General features: G+C 42.4%; 1 protein-coding gene across 7 annotated transcripts in view; it reads left to right on the forward strand.

The window, feature by feature from the left end:
• kcnn1a (potassium intermediate/small conductance calcium-activated channel, subfamily N, member 1a) overlaps positions 1–15097 on the forward strand; it is a 51885-nt gene that overhangs the window by 21921 nt on the left and 14867 nt on the right. For all 7 annotated transcript variants that reach the window (XM_056390675.1, XM_056390670.1, XM_056390671.1 and 4 more), the window contains exons 2-4: positions 366–839; positions 4921–5016; positions 5843–6261. In XM_056390675.1, the coding sequence (XP_056246650.1) occupies positions 450–839; positions 4921–5016; positions 5843–6261 (905 nt within the window). In that variant the 5' untranslated portion in view covers positions 366–449. The remainder of the gene's footprint in view (positions 1–365; positions 840–4920; positions 5017–5842; positions 6262–15097) is intronic.

Raw genomic sequence — 15097 nt, forward strand, 5'->3', positions numbered from 1 at the left:
CAATTCTTAATGAGCAACCACCTCTCTGTCACCAGCTCTCAGTATATGTTGCTCAGGAAAACAGACCTTGAGTATTTGGGACCTTCAGAGAAGAACTGTTGATATTTGTGGGTTCATATTGTACGTTGGCCACATGTCCTGCTGAGCACTAAATCTGTCTGCTTTTATAACCAAAATTGTTTTGCAAGATCCTTCCCTCTCTTTGCCCTCTCCAGAGCCACACAGATATAACTCCCACATCAATGCTCTATTTAAAGTACACTTGTGTGTGTGTCTCTTCAACCTACTGTCAGTTTTTTTTTGTTGTTTTTACACCCTTTTTGTTGTGATAGTATTGTATTTATCACTATCCTTCCTGTTAACAGGCCACTACCGAGCAGAAGAAGCTGAGCCATGCTGGATCCAAGCCCTCCCTCTCCGAGAGCAGTGGCCGACTCCCTCAGATAGCCATGAACACCTGCAAGTACAATGGCGGAGTGGTGAGACCACTAGTGGGCAGCCTGGCGTCCTCGTCGCGCCGCAACCTCGCGGAGCTCGACTCGGAGACGCAACCCTTGCAGACGCTGCACAGCTCTGGCCTGGAGGTGGTGGTGTCCAAGGGCAACGGTGGCGAAGACCCCAGCAAAGCGTCCAACGAGAGCTTGGTCAGGGAGGGCAGCGGGCGTGGCGGATGCAGGGCGCCGCAAAAGAAGAACAGGGACATTGGCTACAAGCTTGGCCACCGGAGGGCGCTGTTTGAGAAGCGAAAGCGGCTCAGCGACTACGCACTCATCTTCGGGATGTTTGGGATTGTTGTCATGGTGACAGAGACGGAACTGTCATGGGGGGTTTACACTAAGGTAGGTTGGGTATGTGTGTAATGCATGAGTGGGAGCTTTATGTGTTGTCATCGCTATTGTTAATTTTTGAGTTGTGTGGGGTTGGCAGCTGTCAGATTTATGAAGAGTGATTATTAGCACAGACACTGACGTACAATATTTAACAAAGGTGTTGGGAATATTGCACAAATACAAATAAGAAGGAGAGTCATGTGATCTGCACAATGACTAATTGTCAGTTGGATTAAATCTCAGATTTTGCCTTTCAAAATGTTCTATTCAGTAATTTCTTGACAGGGGGGCTGGTTCAGTTACTGGTTGAGAGTTTTCATTATTGGCATCGGATTAAAGTTTAGCCAAAGGATTGCATCCTCTTCTGGTACCGTTGTGGTTGTCTATCATTCCCTTTGAAGCCAGCATCTAAAATCACAACCTCACAGCAGGAGAGGAAAATGAAGAGAGGGATGCTGCAGGATACACACACACATATACATATATATATATATATATTATATATATATATATATATATAGTTCATGTAGAGAGAGAGAAAGACAAGAAGAGATGAAAGCGAGTAGTCAGTCTATAGGAATAAAATATGGGAATGAAGTTCCAGATGTTTCAAAATGCCCTAGAGCATCTTTTACTTTGTGTAGATCAGAGTGCAGATGACGCAGCAAGGTCTTGGAACAAGTGGGACTCTTGAGCAAGGACACTGGCAGGCTGTTGGATTCAGGGTCATGCTGACCAAGTCACCACCCCTTGACCTTTTATTGTCCTTTTGTGTCAGCCAATGAGGCCTGCTGTGTCAGGGTATATCATTCCCTCACTCAGAGCAGCTTCCACCACAGTATTTACTGGTCTGTTGGGGCTGACATTGCAGTGCACTGCGGTAAATGATAGGTCACAGAACAGGTGGATTTCATCTGTGGAAACAACAGAATTGTAAAGAGAGTAAAAATCTAAAAACTCAAAATGACTGAAATCCTTTAAGGTGGTTTTGCTTGCTTGAGCCTGTTAACTACAAATTGTGTATATTTAAGTACTGTTGGTTACTTAGTGCTAACATGTTAGCAAACAGTTGTCTGTTAGCACATGCAGATTAGCAGTAATTTAGAGTTGTTATTCTGGTAACCAAATGTAAGTCTGATATTGTTTTAGCTCTTTGGTCTTCACCAACTTTGGAGAAATATAACCGAGTCTTATTTTGCTATTTGCTATTTACTAGCTTTGGCTATTTGGAACTTTGGCTTTTCACTATTTTGGCTAACTTTGTCCATTCACCGTCTACTCATTAATTTTGGTCCATGCTAGCAGCTTACCCTGTTTGTTCGCCGGCTAGCCGCAAACATTTGTGCCTCCAGCAGCGTTTGGTTTTGGACAGACACAGATAGTGTACAGGTTATAAGACTGTTGGTGCAGAAAAGTAAGTTGATAAAATTGAAAAGACTGAACCATAGAATAAAGTTGTGGGTCATAAAAACAAAACAATGAGCCGAAAGACACTTCTCACTATTAGCTGACAGTGAGAGTCTGTCACTGCAATTGACCCGCTTCACTTTTCATCTTTATTGTTCAGTTTTACATTATTAATGCTTTTTAAGCAAAACACAAAATGTCATATTTCTTTTCTACCTTTTGCAGCCATTGGTTTCCATTTATTTCACCACGGTTTGAAAATGGACATGTAAAGTCTTAAAATCTAACCTGTGAAACGTAACCCAGGTAGCAAAATGAGACTCCTGGCTCAGCATATGCTTGTTTCCTTGGTCTAAGTCTGTCCCATTCTTCCACATCTGGGCTGATTCCAGCTGTTACCCGCCAGTGTTGGCTGACAGCCAGGAGGGTTTTCTGTGTTTGGTCCACATGTGGAAGCGTCTGACAGTAATGCTGTTTGTGGGCCGGACTTGGGCCAAAGAACAAGCGTATATTGAGCCAGATGAAACAATATGTGGCCAGAATACTAGTGAGTACTTTTTCAAATTTTGCTACCCGTTAAGGACTCTGTTAAGGTTGGGATCAAAAGAACAAGGTCTCACTACGATTGGGCCGATGATGTTGAAGTTGTTTTATAATGCAAAATTGCTTGTTGCTGTGTCAGTGCCTGGTGGTAATCCTATTTCTCTGTTTGCAAACCACCAAAAATTTCAGACAAGCACTTTACTGTAAGGAAAGGGGCTTCCAGAAAGGGCCTTTTTAAATATATCGTATAATGGCCTTTGAGATTTATATTTTGTCACCTTTATTTTGCTGTCAATGTTACAGTATTGTCACATGCTGCTGCAGCTGTGAGAAGGGGCCATTTTCAAAACTCTGGTGCTATTAAAGATGCTTTGACAGCCAACGTTTGAGTCTCCTGCCAAAAAGCTTTTAATTCCTGATCTAGACTGTCAAAAATGTTGTATGTCAGCTGACACCTCAGACGTTAGGGCAAATAATGGCTTTTGGTACGCTGCAGAAAATCGTCAGCATTGATCTGTGTATGTGAGTTGTAGTTTAGGGCTAAAACATGCAGAACCACTGGTAGGCTCCTTCCACAAGGGATCGATTTTTTTTTCCAGTTTCCAGCGTTTGAATTTTCAAATGTGTTTTTGATTGCACGTAGGTGTGTGTGTGTGTGTGTCTGCACAATATAGTAAGTCGGTGTGGTAATCTATAGGATGATTTATGGGGTTTTAAGAAAGTCAATAGGTTTGTCTGTGACTGTTACTGAGTGGGTTGCAGTCCATTCATCAAGCTAACCTCAGCTGAAATGGAAATGACCTCCCATCTCTGAGTGCCCCCCCCCCCCCATCAGACAGGTAGCATGTGCAGTGGATGGTCACATCACACAGCAGACACTTGAGGCTCTGCCAAAGATTTCTGAGTCCTGAAGGAGGGAAATGCGTTAAGAGGCAGTGAGCACTGGGACTGAAAAATCCTTGAACCACTGGCAGGTGGATTAATTGGTTTACTCAATGTTATTTCACCAGGGACTTCTCAAAACAATTTCAGACATTAGACTGTCTTCCGAACATGTAGCCGACCTGAGGGGCAAAGCAATCTAGTTGACAGCTAAAAATACATTGTGTAATATGGACCACCGAAGGACAGAGTAATATTGAGCAGCTCTCACTGTCATTGCACTGACGATTATGAACGATATTTCCACTTGCTGTTTTGGTCATTTGTTTGTTGGTGTCGTTATTATAATAACAACCCTATGATCATTAGCCTGCTACAGAGTGACATTTTTACATCATGGTTGTTAAATTGATTTATCAAATGGCATTTTACCAACATAGAGGGGGGGGGACTTGAGTAGTACAGATTCTCATTTCCCAGATCTATGGCCCCCACGTACACACACACTGCAGCATTAGCATCCGGCTGGTCCATTTATCACCTGCAGCACACACTGTGGTGACCCCTCCTGTTAATGCTAGCCTTGCCTTTTCTACACCTACCATTAAATGGAAAGTCCCCCTGTTCGTGCAGGGCTTTGATTAATTGGTAGTTTAGATGGTGGGGAAGAGCGTCCAAAGATAATATCAGGCTGCACCTACACCTGCAGCTGCATTGTTTAGTAACATCCTGACTGCACTGTTTGTGTATAAAACCCCATTATCTGGTCTCAGCCAGACATTTAAACTAATAAGTAGTGTGTGTGTGTGTGTGTGTGTGTGTGTGTGTGTGTGTGTGTGTGTGTGTGTGTGTGTGTGTGTGTGTGTGTCCTATTGTGTGTATGTAGCTCTATATGCTTTTGTGTGCATGTGCTAATGTGTATGCATAAGTTTATTTAGTCATGTTCCTTTTCTAAACCTATGAGATATGAAATACATTCAGCTTTCACATTGAATTATTTTGCTGAACTACCTCATTTCACCTTGTTGCTAAGCAGTAACATACAACTCAGGAAACAGTTACTATTGCCATCTATTGGGGCTAAATACAGCCTCTGAAAATATGGAAAGTGCACCATTGACAATGAATCCAAGGAACAGTTTATCTTTTTAATCATATTTATAAGATTAGATTGTATACTGTAATAAAATGTGTTCATTGTTTTAATTAAATGTGGCTGCTTCTAATATTTTTTCCTCTTTTTTTTCTCTCACCATAGGAATCTTCATACTCATTTGCACTGAAATGCCTTATCAGCCTTTCCACTGTTATATTGCTTGGTCTTATAATAATGTACCATGCCCGGGAAATCCAGGTGAGTCTATCACAGAAAAAAATAACATTTTATTCATTATAGCAGCAGCTTTTGGGATCAGTGCGGTGATAATGATGATAGCAATAATAATAGTAGGAGGAAGACGATTCTGATTTGGCAGCTGAGCCTCGACTAAAAACAGCTGGAATATTGTTTTTGTTGTGCTAAAATGGAAATGCTATAGAAATTAATTTATGCTGATAATAATGCATTAATGATGATTTTTAATGTTATGTATTATATACATACATGTAAATACATTTATTTGATTGAATGTGGCGACATAGTGACAACATTTTGTTCAACAATGGGAAAGACTGTTTATACACAGCATCCCCTTTTTCTGTTACTTAAAATATGGCTCTATTTATTAAGTAGTCACCATAATAAATTACTGTCTTTTCAGAATTTTCTGCATCTCATTTTCTGTCTTTTTTTTTTTTTTTTTTTTTTCAGCTTGGTTTAAAGTTCCTCTGGATTACATCCCATATTCAGTATAATTCTTCATCTGTTTGATCTGAGCTGCATCAAACTTAAGTAACTTAAGATCAAAATCAAACCAATTTTTATGGCTACAGATTGTTAAGTTTCAGCATGACCTCTGGGGATCTTGACTAAAATTTCAAATAAAATCTGTGTGTTTGGTCCGTATGATACCGTATAATAATGTCTCCCTGTGTAATGATAAACACATGTGATTGCGGTTACTGAGGACATAGAAATTGAGATGGTGAAAAAACCTGAAATCTCAAGCAACAAACTAAAAAAGTGGCACATGGAAGAAAATACTAATACAAGTCGTTGGTGTATGTTTGTTTTTCTTCAGCTGTTTATGGTCGACAATGGTGCGGACGATTGGAGGATAGCCATGACGTATGAGCGGATCTTCTTCATCGTGCTAGAGCTGCTGGTGTGTGCCATCCATCCCATCCCGGGCCAGTACGTGTTCACCTGGACGGCGCGGCTGGCCTTTACCTACACGCCGTCGGTGGCCGACGCTGACGTGGACATCATCCTCTCCATCCCCATGTTCCTGAGACTCTACCTGATCGGCAGGGTCATGTTACTCCACAGCAAGCTGTTCACGGACGCTTCGTCTCGCAGCATCGGCGCCCTCAACAAGATCAACTTCAACACACGCTTTGTCATGAAGACCCTCATGACCATCTGTCCAGGAACTGTTCTGCTGGTGTTCAGTATATCCTCCTGGATCATTGCTGCATGGACTGTGCGCGTCTGTGAGAGGTAAACACAGGGTTGTGAATAATGGCCGAATAATGGACAAATTGAAAAACGAAATGGCTGATGCACAATCACAAGTTGTGGATTACTAGACACCTTTTCTTCCCTCACTCTCGTCACTGTTTTGTCCCACGCTTCTCAGTGTTACCTTGTTTTCTGTCGCTCATGTGCACTGGTCCACAGAGATGTGGGGAATCATCAGGATAGGCTACATGTTAATACTGTACACATGTGTATAGGAAGGCACACACAGACACGCCCACACACTACTCCACTGCCTGAATGTTTAAAAACACCCTTACATACGTTTCATTAGCTAAGCAATTGCTCCACGACTCCCCACTCCTTGTTTTTATTGCTATTTTAGATGGCTTGTCCATAATTCATGAGTGTCTAATTGTTTGTTTGCTGAATGGTTTGTTTTGGTAATGAGAGCAGCCCCCGGGATCCCCTAACCCGTTTTCTCCCCAAAACTGCGCATCGGGCTTCGTCTCAAGGGGGCAGCAACGATTCTCACTGAAAATGAAAGAGGCAGGGAGAAATGAAAAGCTTTTTTTTTTTTCCTTTCTCGTTTTGCATTTGCATAGGGAAATGAGACGTTAATGCCAGCTTTGATGTTTTAAAGTCATTTTTGCATAGTTGAAGTGGAAAGGGGACTTGAGAAGGGTGGGTGGAGAGTGGAAGATCTATAGCAGCAGTTCTTGTCAGACCCAATATGATACTGTACATGTGCTGCAGTGTAAAAGTTAAGCCTCAGCTCAGAGGAAGGCTTTGCTCTCAGTCTTTCAGCCAGGCCCTGACTACAGATGCTCAGTGTCCTCCTGCAGCTCGCCTCGCCTGCTTTTACTAAGTACCTCCCCTCCCTTCCTCTGCCTCTCCTCTTAACTACCTCTCCTCCCCGTGTTAACACCTGTCACTAACCACCCCCCTTCGCACGCCCGACCCTGGATCCTCTCGGACCTCTAACTGTTGGCTGGTGGGTTTGAACCTCACTGGGGGAAACCGATCAGCTGATCTTTGACACCAGCTCCACTGGAACACTGAGGCAGGACAGTGAGGTGTAGCAGACATCAGAGCTCACCCTCAACTTGATATTTGCATCTGTTCAAACAACCCACTTCCAGTTTGAATACTTTTGGTAATGTCTCTATACAGTCCAGTTAATGGCTGTTGCTACACACTTTCTCTTTCTGTCTTTATTATTCCCAGCCTTATATTCAATCATGAAATAGCCTGAATCGGCCAGAAATTGACATTTTTGCCATAATTTGGTCTTTAGTAGCTCAGTGGACCTCTGACACTGCACAGCCCTAATCCTACATGCATGCTGGTGTCAATCTGGAAATCTGAATTTAAATAGATGATTAGGTGAAAAGCACAGAAATCTGGCAGAGTCTTGGTAGACTGGTTTGCTCACACACGCATTCGCACATTCTGTGACACACACTTCCCATGAGCAGTGCATGCCGTCAGTCTTTTGGTTTCAGTTTCAGAACAACACGTGTGCTCAGCTGGGTGGATTCGTGTACGTATGTCTACGTGTGTTACTACGGATGGGTGCAAGCATGCACATGTAGGTGTGTGTGTGCGTGCGTGCGTGCATGTGTGTGCGTGTTTGTATAATGTTTTGTTGTACTTTCTATTTCCCCACTATGCTGCTCCATAGGGATACCATGTGAGTCCTCGCTCTCTAGCCGTGGAAAAAACAACTTATCATTTTGCACCGAGCTGGCGCCACTGCTGCCCTGAGTGGGGTTTGGAGGGTGGGGGGTGATAGTGGGGAGAAGGCAGCCCCTCTAAAACAATTATCCAATGATCCTTTCCAAACTCAGTATGGCAAAGGAGGATTAGGTAGGCCCTCTAGTTGGCATGAGTGGGACCATCCTTCTGCTAAGAAAAGGCTTTTAGTGGCTATAGGAGGACAGCAGAGACCAACGGTGTGAGCAGCACTTTGAAGCAAGCGTCTCTTTGCTAACTGTTGTGTGTTAGGCCGGTAGGGACTGGAGGAGGAGGTGGATGAGGAGGAGGAGGAGGAGGAAATTTGTGCTAAAATGGAGCAGCTCCTTCAAGTCACCTTCACGAGTCTGCCAGAGGGCAATTTGTCTTTTCTCATTTTTTCTCTCCCTCTCCTTATGCAATTGTTATAGATCTATACAGCACAAAAAGTCTTTTTAACAGCAACTCCAAAGATTTGCAGAGGAGCAAAAGCCTTTCTGTTCTTTGTGTTCACACATTACCATCCCATTATGTGTCTCCCTTCACAAAATTAATTGAACAGTGTTGTAGTGGTTTTCCACAGACTTCTGTGGCTTCTACTGCAAAGATTTTGCTCTAGAAATTGTCTCCAAAAAGGAGGGTCTGAGCATCCAAGGAGAGGGCAAATGTCAAGTCATTCTGCGTACTAGTTAATGTCATTTTGTTCTGGGGTGTAACTACTATCTAGCAGAGCATGATTTTGGTCGGCAACTATATAGTATATGACTCATGTTACAACAGTTCAAAGCTAGGCAGGTAAAGGAGGGCATTGCTTTCCGTTGTTGCACAGTTTTTTAAACAGAGACACTCTTAAAGGAGGAGTTTGTTCTGTGCTGAAAGCAGTGTCTCCAGTCTTTGTTTACATCCATGAACCGAATGTCCTCATCCCCCTTCGTCCCCTCCTCTTGTAAACATGGAAACAGCATGTCAGCTTTCATGTTTACTTATCAATCCCATCATTTCAAGTAAAATAAAAGGGAAAAAAAAAAAAAAAAGAGGCGCTTGTTTCCCAAAGTGCTGTGTGTGACTTTTGTATCTTCTTTTAAATGCGCCGTTACACTGTCACATTGACCACGCACCTGAGCCAATCAAAGGGCAGTACGATGTGAGATTGGACGAGCACGGAGTCTACCTGGAAAATGCCTAGATGGGGGGAATGAAAGACACGCAACCAGAGGAACAGAGAGGGATGGAGGGGTGGAGGGAGGGCGGAGATGGGAGGAATGCTAATGTTACAGTAGATGGATTTAACACTGGTCACTGGCCCCCCCTTTCCCTTCTTTCTTGATACAGCCCATCTTCAGAGCTAACCTACCTCAACTAAGCTCCTTAACTAAGCTCTTTTGGCTTCTCCCTCACTACCATAAGGCTCCCTCCCTCTCTCTCTTACTCCTGACTGATCCTTTGCAGATCTCTTACTGTACCCATCTAACGTGGCATGCTTTGCAGTTTTTCCTCATCTCTCCCTACTACTGATTCCCTGTCCCTTTGCCTTCCCTTATCCATAAGAAGCAGGCCCAGTCCGGCCAGAACTCAGTTACACACTTGCATGCATGCCTTGCCTGCCTCCCCGGTCTCTCGCTCCTTTTTTCTCTTTAACTGTTATCTAATTCTCTTCCTCTCCTGTTCTAACTCTGTTATCTGAAACAAAACGCTCTATTTCAAGGCGATGTGAGACTTCTATTTCTCACCTCGCTTTCTCCAGTGAGGACCCGTAGGCTATGTAAAAGACAAGCTCTCAGAAAGTTTAGCTGACTTTCCCTCAGAGTGCGGCACCGGATTATCAGGCTTGAGTTACTAGTCAGCTACACCTACACCCAAGGTCTGACATCCAGATTGTGTCATCGCTTAGCCACAAGACACAAACAGTGCCAGCAGAGAACACACTGTCCAAACGTCCTACCAGAGAAACGCACACCAGTGCAACCTGAACTTACTCACACCAACCACAGGTTTACATGAAATATTCAGGTAGATTTGTGCAAACACACTGATCCATCACCGAACAGGCACAACTTTGAAAGTGTTGATGTTCCTTTTAGTTTGTCATTACAGTAGACTCAGATTTACAATGTAATGCAGCAACACTGCGCCAAGGAAACACCTCCTTGATTCTACTGACTCAACTAAAATGTATCCATTAGCTCCAAGATGTTGAAACCCTCCGAGAATTTCTGTCCACAAATACCAACAAATCTGTCGGACACTGCAGAACAAACACACCGCTCATTGAAAAATGATTCAAACCAAATGTGACCCTGTGGCTGCACCCGAAGGCTCACAAAGTGAACTGTGTATATGCATGTAGTGCCTCAGTCACTCTCAAACTAAGTGTCTAATATACCTTTACCTTCATCTGAATCATTCACAAGATTATCTTTCAAATGAGCGTCACCTCCACAAAGACCTGCAACCTCAAGGACAGGTGGATTCTCTACGGTTTGATGACTTGATCTGATAACGTGCTTTTAAACTATGCACGCTCTGCAGGCAGAGTATTGATTGCAGCCTATGGCAAAGTATAGAGAGCCCACAAAGCATGTTTGCATAACAAGGAATGTGGAAGTGATAAACGTCCCAAGATACGATCAGAATATGCACTGAGGATCATGAACCCAACCAGCGCTGTTCTTTGCGTAAAAGACAGATAGTAGTAGCTTAAAGTCAAAGGTGCTTCTATGTGTTTCTGTTATTATTTTTAGTCAGGCTTAGTAATGCACATGACACCCAGCATTACATTTAGTCACAGCAATAATTTTTTTTTTTCTCTCTGAGGGTTACAAAGGTATTCGGAAAGCCATACTAGCAGTGCTAACACTGTTCCTACCAGTTTAAGAGAATTATAATTCTATAACTCCGCTGTGACTGTGAAGTGCTGCCATCTGCCTAATGTCTCGGTTGCTAGGTATGTACTTATGTTCATCTACTCATACAGACGGATAAGAGCTGGTTCTCGATTTAGGAGCATTTTTCTAAACTAATCTGAGTTTTGACAGTTGGGTTTAATTTTCCTGTCGATGTCCCACTGCAGAAACTGAGCCATGGCAGAGAAGAAAAGATTGTGTAGGTGTATTTCGCCAAGCAGATATGGCCATACCACAAGCATCTGGTGTCAGTGCCTGCCTTTAAACTGCAGGACTGCATTGTTTTTATTAGCTTACTTTTGAGTGCTGCATCCCCTCGAGCATGGAGAGGTGCATCCCTTTACCTCAACTCTACTACAATCTATTATCTGTTCACGTTAGAGCTACAATAAAGCTTTGATGGGGAGCAAAATGCTTTGACTGCTGATCTACAGTAGGCTAGGACTGCATCAACTACTGCTACATCATTTTTTAGGCCCAAGCTCAATTCAAACAAGAATTTCCACTAAGCCATAAATGTGTCAAATGTCTTTGCAGAGTCAACTATAATCTTGTTATACCTTAGACATTGACAAAATGTAACAAAACTGACTAAAATCTTGCCATCGCTGATAAACATAATCATATCAAAGTAGTTCCACCGGCCTCAGACTTTCACTTACATGCAGATAAAGTTTTATAATGTCAAATACACTTCCCCCATTTACAGTATTCCTGACTATTTTGTTGTGTTAATATGCGCGAGCTGACAAGCTCCCTACTTGGTCACAAAATGTGCCGGCAGGTCTGGGGAGTCAGGGAAAAGACGAACAGATCAGACAGTGGTTGTCAGACTCATTTGTTAAATTGCTGTTGTAATATTTGGCTTCCTGTATATGCTGCGAAGGCACGTTATGTAAGACTGAACAATTAAACTAAATCACTGCTTCACACCCTTTATATACCCCACAACAGTTTATCAGACAGTGTTGAGAACTGATAGGAAGGAATGTGTTGTGTTGTTATGGGGCACCTGAATGTGGGCACATATTAAGGAGGCAGTTGGTAACCTTACCTCAAAGCCAGACTTGGTGTTGTGGGCAGAAGTACAGCAAATAATCTGAAATAATATTTTGTGTTGTGCACGGTGCATTGGGAAAACTGGGAACATGAAAGGAGATGGTTAGATGTACTGAATCGGCAGTGGAGGTGGAGTGGTGGTGTGTCCCCTGGAGGTTGGATGAGGATGGTTTTCAGCAAAGTAAACTTTATCACCATCGGGTACATGGTGAATTCCACTGAGCATATTGTTTCTGGGGGCAGAAATTACACAGGGACTATTGTGAACGTGTTTTCAGCTTGAGCACGAGCACAGGGTTGTTTACAGTTGTCTTTAGTGTTGAGAGCGGCAGAGACTGGGATTCCAGCGCTTACTGCTGAGTGTTTTTCTGCAGGTCTCTCCAGCCAAATTCAGTGGAACATCTGTAATAGAATACTTGCTATCTGATAACCCCAGAGACATAACCACACTCCAGCCTTGAAACATTAAGATTAAGGGCTTCGTGAACGACGCTTCCTGTCTGGTGGCCTTGTAGATTAAGAAGGACACTCACAGCAGGTCAAAGAAAAGGCCTGACTGAATTTCTCAGCTTAAATATGAAAGTTTGCAAGGGTAGTGCCACAAGACTGTGTCAAGGGCTTACTCTACCTGACAACTTTTACTTCAGCATTTGCAATAGAGTGACTTGCAGTAAATCTCACTAGTAAGACCACTATGGTGTACTCTTTGGAATTTTAATTAGTCTGGATGAGGTTCACAAACACACACTTGATCATTTCTTGTAACTGAAGCCTGAAGCTTGCCTCGCTGCCAAAGCTGCAAGTCAGCAAATCCGAGCAGTTCTTCACTTCTGGAATCACATCTTAGTTGGTTGGCAGCAATACATTAGGCGTAGCTCATTATTAAAGTGCAATCATATTGCCATTGGTAAAACAAAATCATTTAGTTCCTGGCTACAAATATACATTTGCTGTGACAGGGAGTGACATCATGCTACAGAGATGAGAGCTCACTGAGTCACACGTACTGGGAAGCTGGTTTCTGCCACACAGCAGACTTCTCTTTTGGTTTATGTTTTATGTTAATTAACTAAAGTACAATTACAACGCACCTTGTGAGACTGTGACCCCCCCCCCCCATGTGTGATTTTCAGATCAGGGGTCACTTTGATATTAGGTCCCTCCCTGGTCTAGTTTGTTTTAAGAATTCATTCATTGTTAAACTCGGGCACGAAGCCGAGACATGAAGATGGCTACAGATACTATTTTCTGTCCCCTGAATACACGTTTGAATTGCAGTGAATGTAAAAAAAAAGAAAGAGAAAAAAAAGTGCAATGAGACGTGTCATATAGTATAATGAAACCTTTCTTACAGCATAGTTAAGTTTTCAGTGAACACATCACAGGGAAACCAAGGACACGGTACAGATGCACAGAAAATATGGGGTGATTAAAAATCGGTGTTTCTCCAAGTAGAAATGTGTTTTCCAAGCTAGAAACAGCTTTGTGTAACTTTCCAAACACTTCCCCATGTACTCATATTTGCATGTTCCTGAAAGATGCAAAATCAGTTTTGACAAGACTAAGAGTCTACAGCCACGCTAGCTGCTCTGTGAGGCTGTACTTTGGCACGGTGCTGCTTTGAGCTAAAGGCTAATGTCAGCACGCCAACATGCTCACAGTGACAGTGGAAACATGCTGCTGTTTAGCAGGTATAATGTTTATCATGTCCATCATCTTGGTTTAGCGTGTTAGCATGCTAACATTTGCTAATCAGGGTTAAAGGTTAGCACAGCTCAAGCTGATGGGAAAGTCATCACATCTGCGGGTAGTTAGACATAAAACAAAGTAAAGGAAAATCAGTGTAAATTTTGACCTGATGATGGCGTTAGATGAAAAGTGAAGGCGTCATCAAAGTTATTACAGTTCATCCTGAGGGGAACGTGAATATGTGTTCCAAATTTCATGCCCATCCTGTTAGTAGTTGTTGAAACATCTTACTCTAATCCACAAACCTCATGGTCGTGCTTGTAGAAAAGTTAGGATTAGACGGAGGATTCAGCCTCTGGGGAGCATGAATGTCTCTACACAACTTCATGTCAATCCATTTAATCCTCTATCTCTAGAGCCATGCTGCTACCCTGACTAATAATAACTTTAATTGCATTTAAATTAGAATGTGAGTTTTAGATATTGTAATTCTAATATAATGCCAAATAATTTTATCTGAAGTGTTCTGCAATTAAAATATTATAAACGTTTTCTGATAAAATAACTCAAATAACCTCAGCTCAACTTAAATAAGCTGGACAGATATTTTTTTTTAAATTTATTTTAGACTTGTAAACATATTATAAAATGCACATATCATAAAATTGTCCATTAGTTTTAAGATATGTGCACAGTCCACTTCGAATGTGCTGCTGCTGCTGCTTGCTTGCTTGCTTTGCATATTGGCTGCGCTGTAAAAACACTGTTAGGTTTGCAGTTTTTTTAATTAGGTCATCTTCACTTTGAGTTTAAGCTGCTCATGTTTACTGCAACTAACACGCTCCCCGAGGAGCATCCCAACATATTTGTCCCCAAGTTATCTCAGCCAGCACTCAAATTCATTTAGATCAACAAGACTTGCACTCGTGGAAATATCTTTTGCATTTGTTTTTGTTGATGTGAAACCCAAATGCAGGAGGACGAGGGGAAGTGCTGTTATTGTGCGCATGCAGGCGATAGCTGCAGAATGGTAAACAGGAGCTTTTGAATGTGGAGGAAGTCGTTCGCTTTGCTGTTGCAGCTGACCGGCGGAGGAAAGTAGACACAGAAGCAAAGCTGTGCAAAATATACATCGTGGCGTAGACTCAGGTTTTGCACATATCTTTTGACTGCTTACCAGATGTATATTTTGGGGACACAAAAGTAACATCATAATGTGTGATACCTCGATCAGCTTTCTTCTTAGGAAGCGGACTGTGTCTCATTATCCTTATTTTGAAGTAGAGTCTTGGTGGTTTCACAGGTTTCATGGATGTGAGGTGATTCACTTAAAAACAAGATACTACGCATTTAAAAATGACACCTAAATCTTTAAGAAATAATTGCTGACAAGAACCTGACACTTTCCACTGAAAAGCATCGAGACTGAAGTTACATTCTTAGTATTAATGACCAAATACTGCATGTTCAAA

This window comes from Seriola aureovittata, chromosome 12 (assembly GCF_021018895.1).
Source record: "Seriola aureovittata isolate HTS-2021-v1 ecotype China chromosome 12, ASM2101889v1, whole genome shotgun sequence".
In the NCBI taxonomy this organism is placed as follows: Eukaryota; Metazoa; Chordata; class Actinopteri; order Carangiformes; family Carangidae; genus Seriola; species Seriola aureovittata.